This window comes from Anomaloglossus baeobatrachus, chromosome 7 (assembly GCF_048569485.1).
Source record: "Anomaloglossus baeobatrachus isolate aAnoBae1 chromosome 7, aAnoBae1.hap1, whole genome shotgun sequence".
Classification (NCBI taxonomy): domain Eukaryota; kingdom Metazoa; phylum Chordata; class Amphibia; order Anura; family Aromobatidae; genus Anomaloglossus; species Anomaloglossus baeobatrachus.
This window is the reverse complement of record NC_134359.1, coordinates 240845193-240870735: the sequence shown is the minus strand read 5'-3', so window position 1 is coordinate 240870735 and position 25543 is coordinate 240845193. Positions and strand designations below refer to the sequence as shown.

At 53.9% G+C, this 25543-nt stretch overlaps 1 protein-coding gene across 1 annotated transcript in view; it reads left to right on the top strand.

Annotated features, from left to right (window-relative positions):
- SMG1 (SMG1 nonsense mediated mRNA decay associated PI3K related kinase) overlaps positions 1 to 25543 on the top strand; it is a 468962-nt gene that overhangs the window by 269247 nt on the left and 174172 nt on the right. Inside the window, exon 35 of the mRNA XM_075319739.1 lies at positions 18525 to 18702. Within this exon, the coding sequence (XP_075175854.1) occupies positions 18525 to 18702 (178 nt within the window). The remainder of the gene's footprint in view (positions 1 to 18524; positions 18703 to 25543) is intronic.

Here is a 25543-nt window from a genome sequence, read left to right as displayed (position 1 = left end):
GGTGTATAGCACTTCCTCCGGAGGCCACACAAAGCATTACACTAAAAAGTGTAAGGCCCCTCCCCTTCTGGCTATACACCCCCAGTGGGATCACTGGCTCACCAGTTTTCTGCTTTGTGCGAAGGAGGTCAGACATCCACGCATAGCTCCACTGTTTAGTCAGCAGTAGCTGCTGACTCTATCGGATGGAAGAAAAGAGGGCCCAGATAGGGCCCCCAGCATGCTCCCTTCTCACCCCACTTGCGGTTTGTAAGGTTGAGGTACCCATTGCGGGTACGGAGGCTGGAGCCCACATGCTGCTTTCCTTCCCCATCCCCCTGAGGGGCTCTGTGGAAGTGGGATCTTACCGGCCCCCAAACCCTGAGGCCGAGCTCCATCACAGACCCAGAGACCCTGCTGGAGGAGCTGAGTACAGTCAGGGACAAGGCCCTGCAACGTTCAGGTACTCTGTGTCCCCGCACAGACAGGCCACGCACACTCCAGGCTTGCTGGGTGTGCTAGTGCGCCGGGGGCACTAGCGCTGCGCGCTCGGGTTAGAGTCACTGCAGCTTAGCTGAGTGATTTTATGTCTTGGGAACTACCGCGCCGGCCGCTCCGGGAGCGGCGGCGCCGCTGGGACTTGTAGTGCGCTGGGGACTCGCGCTGCCCGCGCTTTTACGGCGGCAGCGCTCCTAAATCTAGTCCCCCCGGCCTTTTGCGGCCTAGCTCTGCTTCGTTCCCGCCCCCACCCTGTCAATCAGGGAAAGGGAGAGACGCTGTTCTATAGCCAACGCCGAGGGCTGGAGTCTTATTTACATACTCCAGCCCTCTCACTGGGCACAGTGGGGACGCAAGTTTCCCGCTCTTGGTCTCAACACGCCCAGGGCCCGCCCCTCTCCACAGGACGCCGGCAGCCATTCCTGCATGCAGTCTGGCTGGAGAACGGACACAGGCTCTGGGGGACTCAGACACGGGACTCTGGCGACCACACACCCGCGTTTATGCGGGCGGTAAGCTGCACATAAGTGCTGGCCCCACTAGTGCCACAGTGTTATTTGGTGCATTTTTTCCCTGTACCATATATATTTATATTGCACTGTACAGTCGCTTCTTGGCTTATACCCTACATTGCTCTGAGGAGACAACAACATGTCATCCGCAAAACGCAAGGGTGCCAAGGCACAGGCGGTATGCACTGCTTGTGCCGCATGTGGGGCTAATCTACCGGCAGGTTCCAATGACCCCCATTGTGTGCAATGTTCCATCCCTGTGCCACTTCGGCAGCCAGAGTCTATGGGTAGTAGTGGCCCAGGCAGAGACGCCTGTGAACCCTGCCCCGGTGACGGGGACAGAATTTGCAGTTTTTGCTGATAAGATGTCTGTGACTATGACAAAAATCCTGGAAACCTTGCAGTCCAGGCCAGTTTCTCAGACCATGGACACTGCTGTGTCTATGCTCCCCGGTCCCCCTCAGTTGGAACTAATCCGTACTTCAAGGGGGTCCCAGGCATCACAGGCTGAAGACTCTGACTCGGATGACAGTCCCAGGCAGCCTAAGCGGGCTCGCTGGGAAAGACCCTCGCCGTCATCACACTGGTCAGGGTCTCAGCGAGACGAGGCTCTGTATGAGGAGACAGAGGTGGGTGATCAGGAATCTAATCCTGACACCGCTCTCAATCTAGATACCCCTGATGGTGACGCTATGGTAAATGACCTTATAGCGGCCATCAATAGACTGTTGGATATTTCTCCCCCAGCCCCTTCAGCAGAGGAGGCAGCTGCACAGCAGGAGAAGTTCCATTTCCGGTATCCTAAGCGTAAATTGAGTACTTTTCTGGACCACTCTGACTTCAGAGAATCAGTCCAGAAACATCATGCTTATCCAGATAAGCGTTTCTCCAAACGTCTGAAGGATACACGTTATCCCTTTCCCCCTGACGTGGTCAAACGCTGGACCCAGTGTCCAAAGGTGGACCCCCCAATCTCCAGGCTTGCGGCTAGATCCATAGTTGCAGTGGAAGATGGGGCTTCACTTAAAGATGCCAATGACAGACAGATGGACCTTTGGTTAAAGTCTGTCTATGAAGCTATCGGCGCGTCGTTTGCTCCAGCATTCGCGGCCGTGTGGGCACTCCAAGCTATTTCAGCTGGCCTGGCACAGGTGGACTCTATCATACGTCCAGCAGTGCCGCGATTAGCGTCCCTAACCTCGCAAATGTCTGCGTTTGCGACTTACGCTATCAACGCTGTCCTAGACTCTACGAGCCGTACCTCAATGGCGTCTGCCAACTCTGTCGTTTTGCGCAGAGCCTTGTGGTTAAAGGAATGGAAAGCAGATTCTGCTTCCAAGAAATGTTTAACCAGCTTGCCACTATCTGGAGACAGACTGTTTGGTGAGCAATTGGCTGAGATCATTAAACAGTCCAAGGGTAAGGACTCCTCCTTACCCCAGCCCAGATCGAGCAAACCTCAACAGAGGAAGTGGCAGTCGAGGTTTCGGTCCTTTCGAGGCTCCAGCAAGACCCAATTCTCCTCGTCAAAGGGACTCAGAAGGAGCAAAGGAGCTCAGATTCCTGGCGGGCTCATTCACGCCCCAAGAAAGCAACCGGAGGAACCGCTTCCAAGGCGGCTGCCTCATGACTTTCGGCCTCATCCCTCCGCATCCCTCGGTCGGTGGCAGGCTCTCCCGCTTTTGCGACATTTGGCTGCCACAGGTCAAAGACCGGTGGGTAGCAGACATTTTGTCTCACGGGTACAGGATAGAATTCAGTTCTCATCCTCCGCCTCGGTTCTTCAGAACCTCCCCACATCCCGACCGAGCAATGCCCTTCTGCAGGCGGGTGTGCTCACTAAGAGCAGAAGGAGTGGTAATCCCTGTTCCTCTGCAGGAACAAGGACAAGGTTTTTACTCCAATCTCTTCGTGGTTCCAAAAAGGACGGCTCGTTCCGTCCTGTTCTGGACCTAAAGCTGCTCAACAAGCATGTGAACGCCAGGCGGTTCCGGATGGAATCCCTCCGCTCCGTCATTGCCTCAATGTCTCAAGGAGATTTCCTTGCATCAATAGACATCAAAGATGCTTATCTCCACGTGCCGATTGCTACAGAGCACCAACGTTTTTTACGTTTCGTGATAGGAGACTGTGAGGCAAATCCCGGGATATGAAGATGAATTTTGACTCCAGTCATAGTCCCTCATCACTCCCTGGCAGTGCCCCCTCCCTTCTTTTCTCAGTGTTCCACTTACACCTCCATGGCCATGTCCTGTGATATGGAAATGAGGTGGTGTGGGAACAATGGACACAGGATGACTCCCTGCCGTCACCCTGTAACAAGAGCTGTATCTCATTAGCAAGGCTATGGAAATAGCCAGACAGAACGACTCCAGTAAAAAATGGTTCATATCTCGCAAGCCATATTTCCGATAAATATGGCAACCATAAAAATGGTGTCTCCGCATGTGGACGATGCCGGCACCCCCCTTTTTATGGGAGCAGGACATTGGGAAATGCCCCAGGCGTGATATCAGCCAATGGGGAACTGGCAGACAGGTCATGAGTCCCCTCGTTCTGTAGCTAAATTCATAACTGTCACAATGAGAGCATTGGCGTCCGCCTACGACGCTCCCAGGCAAAGTTATGGCCCATATTCCATGTTGGGATATTGTCCATAACTCAAGCCAGGGGTGGAGCAGTGCTCCCTGTGAGGTCACGAAGGTAGGAGGGGACCTGGATCTGCCCAGGTTGATAACCCTACTTCGGCCATTTTCCAGGGTTCTTCTCGCTGGGGGCACGTGTAGGAAACATCTGTGGGAAGGATCCTAGAAACCTGGGTACAGCGCCCCCTGTGGCCAGACGCAACAAGGTAACTGCTGGAACTGTGTATGCCTGTTTGTAACCCATGCTTTGATTGTAACTGTACTCTGACATATGTATATTCTGTAGATTCCCTATTGTATATATTGTAGTTCTAGTGTGCTTTAGGCTGATTAAATTATATAATTAATCTTGGGCTGTTCTGTTATCTCGATCTTGAATCCCACGTCTGTGTGTTCGGCTAATAGTTACCGTGAAGCGGTTGGTGGCAGCGAGTTGTGCCAAGGGTTATTGTGGGGAGGCCAGTGAGATTCGGGAAGATATTATATATTCCGCCCGCGGAGGTCGGGGGAATATATACCCTACTCTCACCGGGGACCCTTCAATAATCGGCATAAGTAGTATAGCGGCCTCCTTGCTTATTGTCGGGCAATTCCATAATTGGCCTGACTATAAGAGGGGCGCTAGAGAGCGCGTCACGTGCTCTGTCTGTCGGTCGGGAGGTATAAAGGAGGGGTGACCCCACTTGTTACCCCCCGATTGTGACGTACTGATAGCCAGCGCGGGGGATTTCTGAGTGACCCCCCCGGTGGTTTGTGACATATTGGTGGCATAGCGGTGGGATCGAGATAATAGTGTGTGTGAGTGTGAGACCCATACTCCCAGACACTAAAGACTGCCTGCAGCAGCTGTGGCTGCTGGGGTCTTCAGACTAGCTCAACACTAGAGTGTCAGAGTGCAGATACTGTAAGGTGTGTGGAGGCATCAGGTGTCAGTTCTGTGTCAGTGACCAAAAGTCTGCAAGAATGGCTGATGGCACCAGGAGCAGAGCTATGCAACTGGCCAATGCTAAGGCAGGAGCCGAAGAGAGGGAGGACGGTGCTGTGGACAGCAATGAGGAGGTTGCCCACGAGTCCTCCAGGAGCTCGACGCCAGAAAACCGTTCTGCCGAGGACATTGCGCAACCTGGCACTGCTGGACAAGATGAGGAGGAGCTCACCCAAGGTTCCTCAACGAGCCAGATGCCAGCCCTCCGCTCTGAAAGGGACAGTGAATCGCCTAGCTCTGCAGCGTGCCGCAGATCACCACGTGCCATTCCACCGAGCCTGGGAGGCTCGGATAGCCTTCTTCAAATGGCTATGGCCCTTCTCCAGGCTGGAGACCAGGAGGGCTACAAGGGACTCCTGGCAGAGCGCAGGGCAGAGCGGCAAGCAGCGCGTGAGGCTGAGGCTGCGGAGCGGCAGGCAGCGCGTGAAGAGCGCCAGGCAGAGCGTGACTACCAGCTGCAGCTAGCTCAGCTCCGGCCCTCATCAGCCACACGTGACCTTCAAGACACCAAACTTCCAAAGGTCCGTGTTGAGGACTTCCCAGTGCTGGAGAAGGATGGAGACTTGGACTCTTTCTTGACTGCTTTTGAACGGACTTGCCTGCAGCACCATCTGGACAAGGATCAGTGGGCCAAATACCTGACCCCCCGTCTAAGGGGTAAGGCCCTGGATATCCTTGGTGACTTGCCTGCTGAGGCAGATCAGGGCTACGACACCATCAAGCGGGCCCTGATCCAACAGTACAACCTCACTCCAGAGTCCTACCGCAAGAAGTTCCGGAGCCTACAGAAGGGACCAAAGGACTCCTGGGCTGACCACCGGCGGGCACTTGCCCGAGCTGCCGACCACTGGACCCAAGGCCTGCAGCTTTCCACCGGACCGGAGATCCTGGACTTGTTCATCACGGAGCAACTCTTGTGGAACTGCCCTGAGGATCTCCGCCAGTTCATCCGAGACCAGAAGCCAAAGGGGTCCACGGCTACAGCTGCCCTTGCCGATGACTACACCAACAACCGGGCCCCTGAGGCCAGGAGAGCGGCCACCAGCAGCACCTGGAGAGGGGGTAAGATGAATTCTGCGACTGCCCCACCTGCCCCTAGACTGCAGGGGGTGTCCCCCTCAACTCCCCTCTCCAGGCCCGTGGCAGAACCAAGACGGTGCCACCAGTGCAACTTACCTGGACACTTCAAGGCCATGTGCCCTCAGCGTCCCAAGGCCCCGGCTCCGTCCCCGTCCCAAGGGCCGCCCAAGGTGTATTGTGTGGGTGGGGGTGGTGGTAGGTCCCTGGACAGCTTCCAACCTGTCACCGTCGGCCGGTCTGTGACCATAGGACTGCGAGACAGCGCCTCGGAGGTGACTCTGGTGCGGCCTGAGATGGTGTCCCCCCAAGACTTGATCCCTGGAAAAACCCTCGCTGTCTCCGGGATTGGAGGCATTGACCCGGCGCTGCCTGTTGCTGACATTTATGTGGACTGGGGCGCAGGGCGAGGGGTGAGGGAGGTGGGGGTAACTGATCGGATCCCCGCAAACGTGCTACTTGGGACAGATTTGGGGCAGATAACCTCCCAGTTTGGGCCCCAACCAAGGGCTGAACCTTCAGCCAGTACTGACATGCCTCCGGACAATGTTAATGTGTTATCTATGAATGATGTAAGGGAGGAGGGAGTGAACTCTGATATTTCTGCTTGCATAGACACCATAGACACACACACAGCTGCAGCTGTGACAGGGGAGGGGGTCAGAGAAAGGTGTGACAATGCCTCTACAAGTAATCAGCCTGTGAGCTGGGATCTGTTGCCCTCTGCAGGGATAAGCAGAGAGCAGGGTGCTGCAGGGGGAGGACCAGTGTGTGGGGTGGGGGCTACCACAGCAAATGTGGGGTCCCCAGAGATTTCACAGCGGGGTTCTGTTGCTGCAGGAGGGGAACAGGCAGGTGAGATTGGGGCCGGTCCAGGAGCGGAAGTGCTCCCAGGTAAGATCTCGGTGCATGGTTCCCCCACAACCGGGGTGTCAGGAAGCCAGGTAGGTCTGCCTGAACCGGCGACTTGGTCAGGAACGGAGGAGGAGCAGGCACGACCCACGGTCGCAGCGGCTGTGGCCGCTGTCACCCGCAGTGGGAGTGCTGGAAGCCAAGGGGCCTCCCGGAGGTCCGATAGCTCTTCCCCTTCTGACCAAGTGGCAGCCGAGTCAGGTGGAGGCCAGGACACAGGTCCCGGGGTACTGACTGAAGATGTGACAGTCTCGTCGATTCTGGCCACATCTAGTCAGGGGTTTCAGGCAGCGTTAGAAGCTGACGACAGCCTGAAAGCTCTTAAGGAGCAGGCGGCACAGCCTCCCTCGGACTCGGACCCGGAGCGAGTGGTCTGGGACCAAGGACGGCTGTACCGGGCCACGGTCCAGCAGGGTTCACCGGAGGCGTGGCCCAGGGACCGACAGTTGGTGGTACCCTATCCGTTCCGGACGGAGTTGTTGCGGATCGCACATGAGATTCCGATGGCCGGACACCTAGGGATCGCTAAGACCAAGGCCAGGTTAAACCAGCATTTCTACTGGCCAAAAATGGGGGCCGATGTGGCTGCCTACTGCCGTTCGTGTGAAACCTGTCAGAGAGTGGGGAAGGCGGGGCCACGCCCCAAAGCCCCACTGGTATCTCTGCCAATCATCGATGAGCCTTTCAGGAGGGTGGCTGTGGATCTGGTCGGCCCGCTGGCCATCCCCAGCAGCTCCGGGAAACGCTTCATACTGACGGTAGTGGACTATGCCACCCGGTACCCAGAAGCAGTGGCCTTGTCGTCCATTCGGGCTGACAAGGTGGCCACCGCATTGCTGGAGATTTTCTCCCGAGTGGGTTTTCCCCAGGAAATGCTCACTGACCGGGGGACCCAATTCATGTCCCAGCTGATGGAGGCCCTCTGTAAGCAAGTCCAGGTGCGACATCTGGTGGCCAGCCCGTACCATCCACAGACTAATGGCCTGTGCGAGTGGTTCAATGGCACCTTAAAGCAGATGCTTAAGATGTTGGTCGACTCCCATGGGCGTGACTGGGAGCGGTATCTCCCACACCTGTTATTTGCTTACCGGGAGGTTCCACAGGCCTCAACAGGATTCTCACCGTTTGAGCTCCTGTACGGGCGACGTGTGCGGGGCCCCCTGGCTCTGGTGAAAGAGGCTTGGGAAGGGGATTTGGCCACCCCTGGAGTGTCGGTTATCGAGTATGTCATGCGCTTCCGGGACAAAATGCAGGCCTTGACGCAACTGGTACACGACAATATGGCTCAAGCCCAGGCCGATCAGAAGCGTTGGTACGACCAGAACGCTTGTGAGAGGACCTACCAAGTGGGTCAAAAGGTGTGGGTACTGGTCCCCGTACCACAGGACAAGCTTCAGGCAGCCTGGGAAGGCCCATACCTCGTGTGCCAGCAGCTCAACCCTGTAACGTACCTGGTCACCCTGGACCCTGCCCGTGGAAGGCGGAAGCCCTTCCATGTGAACATGATGAAGGCACATCATGAGCGGGAGGCATGTGCGCTCCCCGTGTGCAACCTGCCCGAGGAGGGAGAAGCGGAAACCCTCTTGGATATGCTAGCCCAGGTTAGGGCAGGCGGATCCATTGAGGATGTGGAGGTTGGCCACCAGCTCTTGGAGGACCAACGGTCCCAGCTGTGGGCCACCCTACACCCCTTCCGGGGGTTGTTTACCAACCAGCCCGGAAGGACTGACTTGGCTGTCCATCACGTGGACACTGGGGATCATCCCCCGATCCGGCGTTCAGCATATCGGGTCTCCCTGGAGGTGCAGCAACACATGCGCCAGGAGATTGACGAGATGCTGAAGCTGGGGGTGATCCAGGCATCCAACAGCGCTTGGGCCTCGCCTGTAGTCCTCGTCCCTAAGAAGGACCGAACCACTCGGTTCTGCGTGGACTACAGGGGGCTCAATGCGGTCACGGTCGCCGATGCGTACCCAATGCCACGCATCGATGACCTGCTCGATCAGTTGGCCGGGGCTCAGTACCTGACCATCATGGATCTGAGCCGGGGATATTGGCAGATCCCCCTGACTCGCAAGGCCAGGGAACGCTCTGCCTTTATTACCCCATTTGGACTGTACGAGTCCACGGTGATGCCATTCGGGATGAGGAATGCCCCTGCCACTTTCCAGCGGATGGTCAACACCCTGCTCAAGGGACTTGAAGGGTACGCGGCCGCGTACCTGGATGACATTGCCGTCTTCAGTCCCACCTGGGAGGACCACCTAGAGCATCTAGCACAGGTGCTCAGGCGGATCCACCGGGCAGGTTTGACCATCAAGCCGGGAAAGTGTCAGCTGGCCATGAGCGAGGTCCAGTACCTCGGTCACCGGGTAGGTGGGAGAACACTGAAGCCCGAGCCTGAGAAAGTGGAAGCCATCGCATCCTGGCCCACCCCCAGGACCAAGAAGCAGGTGATGTCCTTCTTGGGGATCGCCGGGTACTATAGGAGGTTTGTTCCACGCTATAGTAGCCTGGCAAAGCCCTTGACGGACCTCACCAAGAAGAAGCTGCCCTCTGCAGTCGATTGGACAATGGACTGCGAGACAGCCTTCCGGGCCCTAAAGGACGCCCTGTCCAGCCCGCCCGTGCTACAGGCAGCCGACTTCACGCGGCCGTTTGTAGTACAGACCGACGCCAGTGACTTCGGCCTCGGTGCGGTGCTCAGCCAGGTGGACTCTGCGAGCCAAGAGCACCCAGTCTTGTACCTGAGCAGGAAGCTGTTACCAAGGGAAGTTGCCTATTCCACGATGGAGAAGGAGTGCCTGGCCATAGTGTGGGCCCTGCAGCGTCTGCAACCCTATCTATACGGGCGCCACTTCATCGTGGAGACGGACCACAATCCCCTCAGCTGGTTGCACACCGTCTCTGGGACGAATGGGCGATTGTTGCGATGGAGCCTTGCGCTCCAGCAATACAACTTCACCATTCGCCACAAAAGGGGCCGTGACCACGGTAACGCAGACGGGCTGTCCCGACAAGGAGAGGTCGCGGACGGGCGCACGGGGGAACACCGGAGTGTGCTGCCCCCTAGCGCCCTCAAAAGGGGGGAGGTGTGAGGCAAATCCCGGGATATGAAGATGAATTATGACTCCAGTCATAGTCCCTCATCACTCCCTGGCAGTGCCCCCTCCCTTCTTTTCTCAGTGTTCCACTTACACCTCCATGGCCATGTCCTGTGATATGGAAATGAGGTGGTGTGGGAACAATGGACACAGGATGACTCCCTGCCGTCACCCTGTAACAAGAGCTGTATCTCATTAGCAAGGCTATGGAAATAGCCAGACAGAACGACTCCAGTAAAAAATGGTTCATATCTCGCAAGCCATATTTCCGATAAATATGGCAACCATAAAAATGGTGTCTCCGCATGTGGACGATGCCGGCACCCCCCTTTTTATGGGAGCAGGACATTGGGAAATGCCCCAGGCGTGATATCAGCCAATGGGGAACTGGCAGACAGGTCATGAGTCCCCTCGTTCTGTAGCTAAATTCATAACTGTCACAATGAGAGCATTGGCGTCCGCCTACGACGCTCCCAGGCAAAGTTATGGCCCATATTCCATGTTGGGATATTGTCCATAACTCAAGCCAGGGGTGGAGCAGTGCTCCCTGTGAGGTCACGAAGGTAGGAGGGGACCTGGATCTGCCCAGGTTGATAACCCTACTTCGGCCATTTTCCAGGGTTCTTCTCGCTGGGGGCACGTGTAGGAAACATCTGTGGGAAGGATCCTAGAAACCTGGGTACAGCGCCCCCCTGTGGCCAGACGCAACAAGGTAACTGCTGGAACTGTGTATGCCTGTTTGTAACCCATGCTTTGATTGTAACTGTACTCTGACATATGTATATTCTGTAGATTCCCTATTGTATATATTGTAGTTCTAGTGTGCTTTAGGCTGATTAAATTATATAATTAATCTTGGGCTGTTCTGTTATCTCGATCTTGAATCCCACGTCTGTGTGTTCGGCTAATAGTTACCGTGAAGCGGTTGGTGGCAGCGAGTTGTGCCAAGGGTTATTGTGGGGAGGCCAGTGAGATTCGGGAAGATATTATATATTCCGCCCGCGGAGGTCGGGGGAATATATACCCTACTCTCACCGGGGACCCTTCAATAATCGGCATAAGTAGTATAGCGGCCTCCTTGCTTATTGTCGGGCAATTCCATAATTGGCCTGACTATAAGAGGGGCGCTAGAGAGCGCGTCACGTGCTCTGTCTGTCGGTCGGGAGGTATAAAGGAGGGGTGACCCCACTTGTTACCCCCCGATTGTGACGTACTGATAGCCAGCGCGGGGGATTTCTGAGTGACCCCCCCGGTGGTTTGTGACAGAGACGACCATCTCCAGTTCGTAGCTCTGCCATTTGGTCTGGCGACAGCCCCACGGGTTTTCACCAAGGTCATGGCGGCAGTGGTAGCAGTCTTGCATTCTCAGGGACATTCGGTGATTCCTTACTTAGACGATCTACTTGTCAAAGCACCCTCTCAAGAGGCATGCCAACACAGCCTGAATGTTGCGCTGGAGACTCTCCAGACTTTCGGGTGGATCATCAACTTTTCAAAGTCAAACCTGGAACCGACTCAATCACTAACGTATCTTGGCATGGAGTTTCATACTCTCTCAGCGATAGTGAAGCTTCCGCTGGACAAGCAGCGGTCACTACAGACAGGGGTGCAGTCTCTCCTTCAGGGTCAGTCGCACCCCTTAAGGCGCCTCATGCACTTCCTAGGGAAGATGGTGGCAGCAATGGAGGCAGTCCCGTTCGCGCAGTTTCATCTGCGCCCACTTCAATGGGACATTCTCCGCCAATGGGACGGGAAGACAACTTCCCTAGACAGGACAGTCTCCCTTTCTCAGATGACCAAGGACTCTCTGCAATGGTGGCTTCTTCCCACCTCATTATCACAGGGAAGATCATTCCTGCCCCCATCCTGGGCAGTGGTCACGACAGACGCGAGTCTGTCAGGGTGGGGAGCAGTTTTTTCTCCACCACAGGGCTCAAGGGACGTGGACTCAGCAGGAGTCCACCCTTCAGATCAATGTTCTGGAAATCAGGGCAGTGTATCTTGCCCTATTAGCCTTCCAGCAGTGGCTGGAAGGAAAGCAGATCCGAATTCAGTCGGACAACTCCACAGCGGTGGCATACATCAACCACCAAGGAGGGACACGCAGTCGGCAAGCCTTCCAGGAAGTCAGGCGGATTCTGATGTGGGTGGAGGAAAGAGCATCCACCATATCCGCAGTTCACATCCCGGGCGTAGAAAACTGGGAAGCAGACTTCCTCAGTCGCCAGGGCATGGACGCAGGGGAATGGTCCCTTCACCCGGACGTGTTTCAGGAAATCTGCCGCCGCTGGGGGGTGCCGGACGTCGACCTAATGGCGTCTCGGCACAACAACAAGGTCCCGACCTTCATAGCGCGGTCTCGCGATCAAAGAGCTCTAGCGGCAGATGCCTTAGTGCAAGATTGGTCGCAGTTCCGGCTCCCTTATGTGTTTCCACCTCTGGCACTCTTGCCCAGAGTGTTACGCAAGATCAGATCCGATTGCGGCCGCGTCATACTCGTCGCCCCAGACTGGCCGAGGAGGTCGTGGTTCCCGGATCTGTGGCATCTCACGGTCGGCCAACCGTGGGCTCTACCAGACCGACCAGACTTACTGTCCCAAGGGCCGTTTTTCCATCGGAATTCTGCGGCCCTGAACCTGACTGTGTGGCCATTGAGTCCTGGATCCTAGCGTCTTCAGGATTATCCCAAGGGGTCGTTGCCACCATGAGACAGGCTAGGAAGCCCACGTCTGCTAAGATCTACCACAGAACGTGGAAGATATTCTTATCCTGGTGCTCTGCACAAGGAGTATCCCCCTGGCCATTCACGTTACCTGTCTTTCTTTCCTTCCTGCAATCTGGGTTGGAAAAGGGCTTGTCGCTCGGCTCCCTTAAAGGGCAAGTCTCGGCACTATCCGTGTTTTTTCAGAAGCGTCTAGCGCGACTGTCTAAGGTGCGCACGTTCCTGCAGGGGGTGTGTCATATCGTACCTCCGTACAGGAGGCCGTTAGATCCGTGGGATCTAAACAAGGTCCTTGTTGCTCTCCAGAAGCCGCCTTTCGAGCCCCTGAGGGATGTGTCACTTTCTCGACTCTCACAGAAAGTGGCTTTTCTGGTAGCGGTCACGTCTCTTCGGAGAGTGTCTGAACTAGCAGCGCTGTCATCCAAAGCTCCCTTCCTGGTGTTCCACCAGGACAAGGTAGTGCTGCGCCCCATTCAGGAGTTTCTCCCTAAGGTGGTATCCTCTTTTCACCTTAATCAGGATATCTCCTTGCCTTCCTTTTATCCGCATGCAGTTCATCGGTATGAAAAGGATCTACATTTGTTGGATCTGGTGAGAGCACTCAGAATCTACATTTCCCGCACGGCGCCCCTGCGCCGCTCGGATGCACTCTTTGTCCTTGTCGCTGGTAAGCGCAAAGGGTCGCAGGCTTCAAAAGCCACCCTGGCTCGATGGATCAAAGAACCAATTCTTGAAGCCTACCGTTCTGCTGGGCTTCCGGTTCCATCAGGGCTGAAGGCCCATTCTGCCAGAGCCGTGGGTGCGTCCTGGGCATTACGACACCAGGCTACGGCTCAACAGGTGTGCCAGGCAGCTACCTGGTCGAGTCTGCACACTTTCACCAAACATTATCAGGTGCATACCTATGCTTCGGCGGACGCCAGCCTAGGTAGAAGAGTCCTGCAGGCGGCAGTTGCCTCCCCGTAGGGGAGGGCTGTCTTTGCGGCTCTAACATGAGGTATTTCTTTACCCACCCAGGGACAGCTTTTGGACGTCCCAATCGTCTGGGTCTCCCAATGGAGCGCCGAAGAAGAAGGGAATTTTGTTACTTACCGTAAATTCCTTTTCTTCTAGCTCCTATTGGGAGACCCAGCACCCGCTCTGTTGTCCTTCGGGATTTTTGGTTGTTTTTCGGGTACACATGTTGTTCATGTTGAACGGTTTTCAGTTCTCCGACGTTACTTCGGAGTGAATTTGTTTAAACCAGTTCTTGGCTTTCCTCCTTCTTGCTTTTGCACTAAAACTGGTGAGCCAGTGATCCCTCTGGGGGTGTATAGCCAGAAGGGGAGGGGCCTTACACTTTTTAGTGTAATGCTTTGTGTGGCCTCCGGAGGCAGTGCTATACACCCAATCGTCTGGGTCTCCCAATAGGAGCTAGAAGAAAAGGAATTTACGGTAAGTAACAAAATTCCCTTCTTCAAAGTCAAATCTAGCCCCGACCCAATCACTAACATATCTTGGCATGGAGTTTCATACTCTCTCAGCGATAGTGAAGCTTCCACTGGACAAGCAGTGCTCTCTGCAGACAGGGGTGCAATCTCTCCTGCAGAACCAGTCCCACTCCTTGAGGCGCCTCATGCATTTCCTAGGGAAGATGGTGGCAGCAATGGAAGCAGTCCCTTTCGCGCAGATTCATCTGCGCCCTCTACAATGGGACATTCTCCGCCAATGGGACGGGAAGTCGACGTCCCTCGACAGGGATGTCTCCCTCTCTCAGGCAGCCAAGGACTCTCTCCGATGGTGGCTTCTTCCCACCTCATTGTCAAAAGGAAAGTCGTTCCTACCCCCATCCTGGGCGGTGGTCACGACAGATGCGAGCCTATCGGGGTGGGGAGCAGTGTTTCTTCACCACAGGGCTCAGGGTACGTGGACTCAGAGAGAGTCCACCCTTCAGATCAATGTTCTGGAAATCAGAGCAGTCTATCTTGCTCTGCGAGCCTTCCAACAGTGGCTGGAGGGCAAGCAGATCCGGATTCAGTCGGACAATTCCACAGCGGTGGCGTACATCAACCACCAAGGGGGAACACGCAGTCGGCAAGCCTTTCAAGAAGTCCGGCGGATTCTGACGTGGGTGGAAAACACAGCATCCACCATATCCGCAGTTCACATCCCAGGCGTGGAAAGCTGGGAAGCAGACTTTCTCAGTCGCCAGGGCATGGACGCAGGGGAATGGTCCCTTCACCCGGACGTGTTTCAGGAGATCTGTCGCCGCTGGGGGATGCCGGACGTCGACCTGATGGCGTCACGGCACAACAACAAGGTCCCGGTTTTCATGGCACGGTCTCACGATCACCGAGCTCTGGCGGCAGACGCCTTAGTTCAGGATTGGTCGCAGTTCCGACTACCTTATGTGTTTCCACCTCTGGCATTGTTGCCCAGAGTGCTCCGCAAAATCAGGTCCGACTGCCGTTGCGCCATTCTCGTCGCTCCAGACTGGCCAAGGAGGTCGTGGTACCCGGATCTGTGGCATCTTACGGTAGGACAACCGTGGGCGCTACCAGGCCGTCCAGACTTGCTGTCTCAAGGGCCGTTTTTCCATCTGAATTCTGCGGCCCTGAACCTGACTGTGTGGCCATTGAGTCCTGGATCCTAGGGACCTCAGGTTTATCTCATGATGTTGTTGCCACCATGAGACAGGCTAGGAACCCATCCTCCGCCAAGATCTACCACAGAACGTGGAAGATATTCTTATCTTGGTGCTCCGCTCAGGGCAGGGAGTTTCTCCCTGGCCATTTGCATTGCCTATTTTTCTTTCCTTCCTGCAGTCTGGGTTGGAAAAAGGTTTGTCGCTTAGCTCCCTTAAAGGACAAGTCTCTGCGCTATCCGTATTCTTTCAGAAGCGCCTGGCGCGACTTCCTAAGGTACGCACGTTCCTGCAAGGGGTTTGTCATATCGTTCCCCCTTACAAGCGGCCATTGGAACCCTGGGATCTGAACAAGGTTCTAATTGCTCTCCAGAAGCCACCTTTCGAGCCTATGAAGGAGATTTCCTTTTCTCGGCTTTCACAGAAAGTGGCTTTTCTGGTGGCGGTCACGTCTCTTCGGAGAGTGTCAGAGCTGGCGGCGTTATCTTGCAAATCTCCCTTCCTGGTGTTTCACCAAGACAAGGTAGTACTGCGTCCAATTCCAGAGTTTCTTCCCAAGGTGGTTGTCACGAACCACCGGGGGGGTCACTCAGAAATCCCCCGCGCTGGCTACCAGTACGTCACAATCGGGGGGTAACAAGTGGGGGGGTCACCCCTCCTTTATACCTCCCGACCGACAGACAGAGCACGTGACGCGCTCTCTAGCGCCCCTCTTATAGTCAGGCCAATTATGGAATTGCCCGACAATAAGCAAGGAGGCCGCTATACTACTTATGCCGATTATTGAAGGGTCCCCGGTGAGAGTAGGGTATATATTCCTCCGGGCGGAATATATAAAACCTCCCCGAATCTCACTGGCCTCCCCACAATAATCCTTGGCACAACTCGCTGCCACCAACCGCTTCACGGTAACTATTAGCCGAACACACAGACGTGGGATTCAAGATCGAGATAACAGAACAGCCCAAGATTAATTATATAATTTAATCGGCCTAAAGCCACACTAGAAACTACAATATATACAATAGGGAATCTACAGAATATACATATGTCAGAGTACAGTTACAAGCAAAGCATGGGTTACAAACAGGCATACACAGTTCCAGCAGTTACCTTGTGCGTCTGGCCACAGGGGGGCGCTGTAGACCAGGTTTCCAGGAACTCCCTCACAGGTCTTTCCCAACCAGGCCCCCGAGCAAAAGAACACTGGAAAATGGCCGAAGTAGGGTTATCAACCTGGGCAAATCCAGGTCCCCTCCTACCTTAGTGACCTCAGAGGGAGCACTGCTCCACCCCTGGCTGGAGTTATGGACAAAATCCACAACATGGAATATGGCCATAACTTGGCCTGGGAGCGTCGTAGGCGGACGCCGACGCTCTCATTGTGACAGCTATGAATTTAGCTACAGAACGAGAGGACTCATGACTTGTCTACTAGTTCCCCATTGGCTGATATCACGCCTGGGGTATTTCCCCAGGTCCTGCTCCCATAAAAAGGGTGTGCCAGCATCGTCCGCATGCGGAGACACCATTTTTATGGTTGCCATATTTATCGGAAATATGGCTTGCGAGATATGAACCATTTTTTACTGGAGTCGTCCTGTCTGGATACTTCCAAGCTGGCTAACTAGATAGCAGCCCCTACTACAGGGTCACGGCAGGGAGTCATCCTGTGTCCATTGTTCCCACATCACCTAATCTCCATATCACAGGAGATGGCCATGGGATGTGTTGCTAGGATGTGACACCTTCACAGATGCTGGACATCTGAGAACAAGAAGGGAGGGGGCACTGCCATGGAGTGATGAGAGCGATTATGACTGGAAGTCATAATTCATCTTCATATCCCAGGGTTTGCCTCACAGTGGTATCTTCCTTTCATCTCAATCAGGATATCACTTTACCGTCTTTGTGTCCGCATCCCGTTCACCAATTTGAAAAGGGTTTGCATCTGTTGGACCTGGTGAGAGCACTCAGGATCTACATTTCCCGCACGGCGCCTCTGCGCCGTTCGGATGCACTCTTTATCCTGGTCGCTGGTCAGCATAAAGGGTCGCAAGCTTCCAAATCCACCCTTGCGCGGTGGATCAAGGAACCAATTCTTCACGCCTACCGTTCTGCTGGGCTTCCGACTCCTTCTGGACTGAAGGCCCATTCTACCAGAGCCGTGGGTGCGTCCTGGGCATTACGGCATCAGGCTACGGCTCAGCAGGTGTGCCAGGCGGCTACCTGGTCGAGTCTGCACACTTTTACCAAGCATTATCAGGTGCATACCTACGCTTCGGCGGATGCCAGCCTAGGTAGACAAGTCCTGCAGGCGGCGGTGGCCCACCTGTAAGAAAGGGCTGCCTGACAGCCCGATCACGAGGTATTCTTTTACCCACCCAGGGACTGCTTTTGGACGTCCCAATTGTCTGGGTCTCCCAATTAGGAGCGAAAAAGAAGGGAATTTTGTTTACTTACCGTAAATTCCTTTTCTTCTAGCTCCAATTGGGAGACCCAGCACCCGCCCTGTTTTTTCTTAGGGTATTTGTTTTTCGGGTACACATGTTGTTCATGTTGATAAGTTACGTTCTCCGATATTGTTATCGGATTGAATTTGTTTTTGAAACAGTTATTGGCTTTCCTCCTTCTTGCTTTTGCACTAAAACTGAGGGACCCGTGCTCCCACGGGGGGGTGTATAGCCAGAAGGGGAGGGGCCTTACACTTTTAAGTGTAGTACTTTGTGCGGCCTCCGGAGGCAGTAGCTATACACCCAATTGTCTGGGTCTCCCAATTGGAGCTAGAAGAAAAGGAATTTACGGTAAGTAAACAAAATTCCCTTCTTTCTCTGCTGCAGATGTAGCCGTGCTGAAAATGCGGAGATCTGTATAACCCTAGACACACCAGTGATTGTCAGCTTTCTGTGTACACTGCATAGGCAGAAAACTCCAGTGGTGGGATCGAGGTTGCACTGGGAAGCACAAGGCACACAGTCCTGTAGTGATAATCTCTTGCTGATACAACATTGATTATATTGACAACAACACACAACCCAGTAAGTGACACATCACTGGAATCAGGGTCTCTGTCCTTACATTATGGTGTTCTTAGGTTACATAGCAAAAACCTGCAGATAGATTCCCTTTAACTCAGATGAACCAATGCTAAGAGAGACTTTGTATTTCAGTAGACTGCTCATTGCTGAGTACGGTAAAATCCAGTTGCCAAATTATTCATAGGTTTTCAGGAGTAATTAGTAATAGTACGCAAAAAAATTTCCAGAATTATTTATAAGACTTTAAAGTACCTAGACATGTAAAAACGTGTCTTGTTCTCTTTTAGATTACAAGTTTGTTCATGTTTTTCTATAAATTTTGTAAATTCGTGTTTAAAGTGAACGAAATTCTTTCAAGTCATCTAAGTATTGTAGAGTTTTTTTATGTAATCACTAATGGGGAATTCTCCCGTGTGTTCTCCTGTGTAGGTGTCACTGGATGAAGATGATCCACGATTGCACCTCACCAGCCCCTCTAAGCAGAGCACAGACGACGTCATTGTGATGGCCACCCTCCGACTCCTCCGACTGCTGGTGAAGCACGCCGGAGAACTCCGACAGTATCTGGAGCAAGGACTGGAGACTACCCCCACCGCACCCTGGAGAGGTGATACAGGGGTCTAATTTGTACATGGCTACATAGGTTAAAAAAAAAAAGACCTAGATCCGTCCCTTCAACTTTCTTCGGCGCTCCATTGGGAGACCCAGACGATTGGGTGTATAGTACTGCCTCCGGAGGCCACACAAAGCATTACACTAAAAAGTGTAAGGCCCCTCCCCTTCTGGCTATACACCCCCAGTGGGATCACTGGCTCACCAGTTTCCTGCTTTGTGCGAAGGAGGTCAGACATCCACGCATAGCTCCACTGTTTAGTCAGCAGTAGCTGCTGACTATGTCGGATGGAAGAAAAGAGGGCCCATACTAGGGCCCCCAGCATGCTCCCTTCTCACCCCACTTTTGTCGGGTGTTTGTTAAGGTTGAGGTACCCATTGCGGGTACGGAGGCTGGAGCCCACATGCTGTTTTCCTTCCCCATCCCCCCTCAGGGCTCTGGGCGAAGTGGGATCTTACAGGTCTCCAGGCACTGAAACCGGGCTCCATCCACAGACCCAGAGAACCTGCTGGATATGGAGCTGAGTATCGTCAGGGACAGGCCCTGCTACATTAAGGTACTCTGTGTCCCCGTACACATCGCGCACACACACACCAGCATTGCTGGGAGTGTTAGTGCGCCGGGTGCAACAGCGCGGAGCGCTCGTGCTATTATTCACTACAGCTTTGCTGAGTGACTTTATGTATTGGGAACTGCCGCGCCGGCCGCTGCTGGGTGTTTTTTACATTGTGGCGCGGCTGGGACTTGTGGTGCGCCGGGGACTTCCGCGCTGGCCGTGCACATGGACGGCCGCGCTTATTACTCGAGTCCCCGGCTTTGCGGCCTAGTTTTCGTTTCGTTCCCGCCTCCAGCCCTGCCAGTCAGGGGTGAGGCGGGACGCTGTACAGACAGTCAGCGCCGAGGGCTGGAGTCTGCTTTGCATTCTCCAGCCCCCTTCACTGGACACAGTGGGACGCCAGTTTCCCGCTCTTGTCTGGGGCACGCCCACGGCCCGCCCCTCGTCACACGAGCTGGAGAAGGATGCCGGCAGCCATTCCTGCACGCAGTCCGAGCTGGGGAACGCAGACATGCTCTGGGCAACCACTCACAGGGCTCTGGCGACCACACACCCGCGTTATAGGCGGGCGGTAAGCAGCACCTGAAGTGCTGACCCCACTAAATACCGAAGTGTCCATTTGTATTTTATGCTTGTATGCTATACACTGCACTGTACGGTCGCTATCTTTGGCTATATGCCCTCCTAGATGGCGAGATAACAGCAGCAAAAAAGCAAGGGTGCTAAGGCACAGTTTTTCTAGGCTGCTTGTATTGCATGTGCTGAAGTGTTCATTTGTACTTATGCTTGTATGCTATACATTGCACTGTACGGTCGCTACTCTTGGCTTAGTTGCAGTGGAGATGGGACTTCACTTAAAGATGCCATTGACAGACAGATGGACCTCTGGTTGAAATCTGTCTGTGAAGCTATCGGCGTGTCGGTTGCTCCGGCATTCGCAGCCGTATGGGCACTCTAAGCTATTTCAGCTGGTCTTGCGCAGCTGGTCTTGAGCACATGTACATCTGTGCCGCAGGTGGTGTCCTTAACCTCGCAATGTCTGCATTGCGACTTACCCTAGTAATGCTGTCCTGGGGGGACAGTCGAGGTTTCGGTCCTTCCCAGGCTCGGGCACAGACTCTCTCGCTTGGCGACATTTAGCTGCCGCAGGTCACAGACCGGTGGGTGAGAGACATTGTGTCTCACGTGTACAGGATAGAGCTCTGTTCTCGTCCTCCGGCTCGATTCTTCAGAACTTCCCCCCCCCCCCCCCCACCGAGCCGATGCTCTTCTGCAGGCAGAATGAGTGGTAATCCCTGTTCCTCTTCAGGAACAAGACACGGTTTTTTCCTCCAATCTGATTGGGGTGCCAAAAAAGGGTGGCTCTTTCCGTTCCCTTCTGGACATAAAACTGCTCACCAAGCACGTGAAGGCCAGGCGGTTCCGGATGTAACCCTCCGCTCCGTCATTGCCTCAATGTCTCAAGGAGATTTCCTTGCATCAATAGACATCAAAGATGCTTATCTCCACGTGCCAATTGCTACAGAGCATCAACGTTTTCTACGTTTCGTGATAGGAGACGACCATCTCCAGTTCGTAGCTCTGCCATTTGGTCTGGCGACAGCCCCACGGGTTTTCACCAAGGTCATGGCGGCAGTGGTAGCAGTCTTGCATTCTCAGGGACATTCGGTTATCCCTTACTTAGACGATCTACTTGTCAAAGCACCCTCTCAAGAGGCATGCCAACACAGCCTGAATGTTGCGCTGGAGACTCTCCAGACTTTCGGGTGGATCATCAACTTTTCAAAGTCAAACCTGGAACCGACTCAATCACTAACGTATCTTGGCATGGAGTTTCATACTCTCTCAGCGATAGTGAAGCTTCCGCTGGACAAGCAGCGGTCACTACAGACAGGGGTGCAGTCTCTCCTTCAGGGTCAGTCGCACCCCTTAAGGCGCCTCATGCACTTCCTAGGGAAGATGGTGGCAGCAATGGAGGCAGTCCCGTTCGCGCAGTTTCATCTGCGCCCACTTCAATGGGACATTCTCCGCCAATGGGACGGGAAGACAACTTCCCTAGACAGGAAAGTCTCCCTTTCTCAGACGGCCAAGGACTCGCTGCAATGGTGGCTTCTTCCCACCTCATTATCACAGGGAAGATCATTCCTGCCCCCATCCTGGGCAGTGGTCACGACAGACGCGAGTCTGTCAGGGTGGGGAGCAGTTTTTTCTCCACCACAGGGCTCAAGGGACGTGGACTCAGCAGGAGTCCACCCTTCAGATCAATGTTCTGGAAATCAGGGCAGTATATCTTGCCCTATTAGCCTTCCAGCAGTGGCTGGAAGGAAAGCAGATCCGAATTCAGTCGGACAACTCCACAGCGGTGGCATACATCAACCACCAAGGAGGGACACGCAGTCGGCAAGCCTTCCAGGAAGTCAGGCGGATTCTGATGTGGGTGGAGGAAAGAGCATCCACCATATCAGCAGTTCACATCCCGGGCGTAGAAAACTGGGAAGCAGACTTCCTCAGTCGCCAGGGCATGGACGCAGGGGAATGGTCCCTTCACCCGGACGTGTTTCAGGAAATCTGCCGCCGCTGGGGGGTGCCGGACGTCGACCTAATGGCGTCTCGGCACAACAACAAGGTCCCGACCTTCATAGCGCGGTCTCGCGATCAAAGAGCTCTGGCGGCAGACGCCTTAGTGCAAGATTGGTCGCAGTTCCGGCTCCCTTATGTGTTTCCACCTCTGGCACTCTTGCCCAGAGTGTTACGCAAGATCAGATCCGATTGCGGCCGCGTCATACTCGTCGCCCCAGACTGGCCGAGGAGGTCGTGGTACCCGGATCTGTGGCATCTCACGGTCGGCCAACCGTGGGCACTACCAGACCGTCGAGACTTACTGTCCCAAGGGCCGTTTTTCCATCGGAATTCTGCGGCCCTGAACCTGACTGTGTGGCCATTGAGTCCTGGATCCTAGCGTCTTCAGGATTACCCCAAGGGGTCGTGGCCACCATGAGACAGGCTAGGAAGTCCACTTCTGCTAAGATTTACCACAGAACGTGGAAGATTTTCTTATCCTGGTGCTCTGCACAAGGAGTATCCCCCTGGCCATTCGCGTTACCTGTCTTTCTTTCCTTCCTGCAATCTGGGTTGGAAAAGGGCTTGTCGCTCGGCTCCCTTAAAGGGCAAGTCTCGGCACTATCCGTGTTTTTTCAGAAGCGTCTAGCACGACTTTCTCAGGTGCGCACGTTCCTGCAGGGGGTTTGTCATATCGTACCTCCGTACAGGCGGCCGTTAGATCCGTGGGATCTAAACAAGGTCCTTGTTGCTCTCCAGAAGCCGCTCTTCGAGCCTCTGAGGGATGTGTCACTTTCTCGACTCTCACAGAAAGTGGCCTTTCTGGTAGCGGTCACGTCTCTTCGGAGAGTGTCTGAACTAGCAGCGCTGTCATCCAAAGCTCCTTTCCTGGTGTTCCACCAGGACAAGGTAGTGCTGCGCCCCATTCAGGAGTTTCTCCCTAAGGTGGTATCCTCTTTTCATCTTAATCAGGATATCTCCTTGCCTTCCTTTTATCCGCATGCAGTTCATCGTTATGAAAAGGATTTACATTTGTTGGATCTGGTGAGAGCACTCAGAATCTACATTTCCCGCACGGCGCCCCTGCGCCGCTCGGATGCACTCTTTGTCCTTGTCGCTGGTAAGCGCAAAGGGTCGCAGGCTTCCAAAGCCACCCTGGCTCGATGGATCAAAGAACCAATTCTTGAAGCCTACCGTTCTGCGGGGCTTCCGGTTCCATCAGGGCTGAAGGCCCATTCTACCAGAGCCGTGGGTGCGTCCTGGGCATTACGACACCAGGCTACGGCTCAACAGGTGTGCCAGGCAGCTACCTGGTCGAGTCTGCACACTTTCACCAAACATTATCAGGTGCATACCTATGCTTCGGCGGACGCCAGCCTAGGTAGAAGAGTCCTGCAGGCGGCAGTTGCCTCCCCGTAGGGGAGGGCTGTCTTTGCAGCCCTAACATGAGGTATTTCTTTACCCACCCAGGGACAGCTTTTGGACGTCCCAATCGTCTGGGTCTCCCAATGGAGCGCCGAAGAAGAAGGGAATTTTGTTACTTACCGTAAATTCCTTTTCTTCTAGCTCCTATTGGGAGACCCAGCACCCGCCCTGTTGTCCTTCGGGATTTTTGGTTGTTTTTCGGGTACACATGTTGTTCATGTTGAATGGTTTTCAGTTCTCCGATGTTACTTCGGAGTGAATTTGTTTAAACCAGTTATTGGCTTTCCTCCTTCTTGCTTTTGCACTAAAACTGGTGAGCCAGTGATCCCACTGGGGGTGTATAGCCAGAAGGGGAGGGGCCTTACACTTTTTAGTGTAATGCTTTGTGTGGCCTCCGGAGGCAGTACTATACACCCAATCGTCTGGGTCTCCCAATAGGAGCTAGAAGAGAAGGAATTTACGGTAAGTAACAAAATTCCCTTCTTCTTCCACCAATTATACATTTGTCACAGTCATTTATAACCAACAATTGTGTGTACTGAGGAAATCATCCAGCCCTTTTTTAAAAGCTGTTATAGTGTCTGCCATTACTACCTCTTGTGGTAGGGCATTCCACAGTCTGACTGCTCTAACTGTAAAGAACCCTTTCCTATTTAGCTGTCAGTATCGCCTCTTTCCACTCGCAGTGAGTGTCCCCTGGTCCTTAGTATTGTCTTTGGAAGGAATAAGTCATGTCAGTGTGAAGGCCTAGGCTATGAATCGTGTATCCAGTGTAATATAATAAGATAATCTGTTTTCTGAATGCTTTGTGTATTGCTTTTCCACATATACCTGACTGAAATGTTGAAGGAATGTATAAGCAAACTGTTTAGGCCTAAATAGAATAGATACTTTGAAAACCGGTTAGACTCATGAATAAGTAACATTCTTGAGTAGACTCTCGTCCATTCCCAGACACACCTGAATGACTTACTAAAGGAATGTTGTACAGGGAAGAATGTCCAGATAAGGAAATGATCTAGACCCAAGCTTATTGATTGATTAAAATGCAGGAAAACTGTATAAATATGCTATGCTTTGAATACAAGGGTCAGAAAACCTCTACTGTGCTTCTCCCAAATAAAGATACGTCTCTGTGGGGTCATTTTCCTGATTCTTATACATCTGCGCAGTTCTGATCTGGAATCCTCCTCCGAGACTCTGAGAGACCCCCTGGAGGTCTCCCCCCAACATCAGTCCTTCGTATTGACCACACATATTTATACATATAAATTATTATTATTATTTATTATTATAGCGCCATTTATTCCATGGCGCTTTACAAGTGAAAGGGTATACGTACAACAATCATTAACAGTACATAACAGACTGGTACAGGAGGAGAGAGGATCCTGCCCGTGAGGGCTCACAGTCTACAGGATATAAATGAGATCTTCTCTGAGACTTCTTTTTTTGCTAAGCTAAACAAATACAACTTTTCTTCGGCGCTCCATTGGGAGACCCAGACGATTGGTGTATAGCACTGCCTCCGGAGGCCACACAAAGCAATTACACTAAAAAGTGTAAGGCCCCTCCCCTTCTGGCTATACACCCCCAGTGGGATCACTGGCTCACCAGTTTTCTGCTTTGTGCGAAGGAGGTCAGACATCCACGCATAGCTCCACTGTTTAGTCAGCAGTAGCTGCTGACTATGTCGGATGGAAGAAAAGAGGGCCCATATGGGGCCCCCAGCATGCTCCCTTCTTTCCCCACTTGTGGTTTGTAAGGTTGAGGTACCCATTGCGGGTACAGAGGCTGGAGCCCACATGCTGTTTTCCTTCCCCATCCCCCTGAGGGGCTCTGAGGAAGTGGGATCTTGCCGGCCCCCAAGCCCTGAGGCCGGGCTCCATCCACAGACCCAGTGAACCTGCTGGATAAGGAGCCGGGGTACCGTTCAGGGACATGGCCCTGCAACTTTCAGGTACTCTGTGTCCCCGTACTGACAGGCACGCACACGCCAGACTTGCTGGGTGTGTTAGTGCGCCGGGGACAGTGGCGCTGCACGCTGGGGTTTGAGTCACAGCAGCTTAGCTGTGTGACTTCATGTGCTGGGAACTACCGCGCCGGCCACTCTCGGAGCGGCGGCGCGGCTGGGACTTGTAGTGCGCCGGGGACTTAGCGCCGACCGCGCTTTTACGGCGGCGGCGCTTATAACTTTAGTCCCCGGCTTTTGCGGCCTAGCTCCGCTTCGTTCCCGCCCCCACCCTGTCAATCAGGGAATGGGACAGACGCTGTGCAATCGTCTGCGCCGAGGGC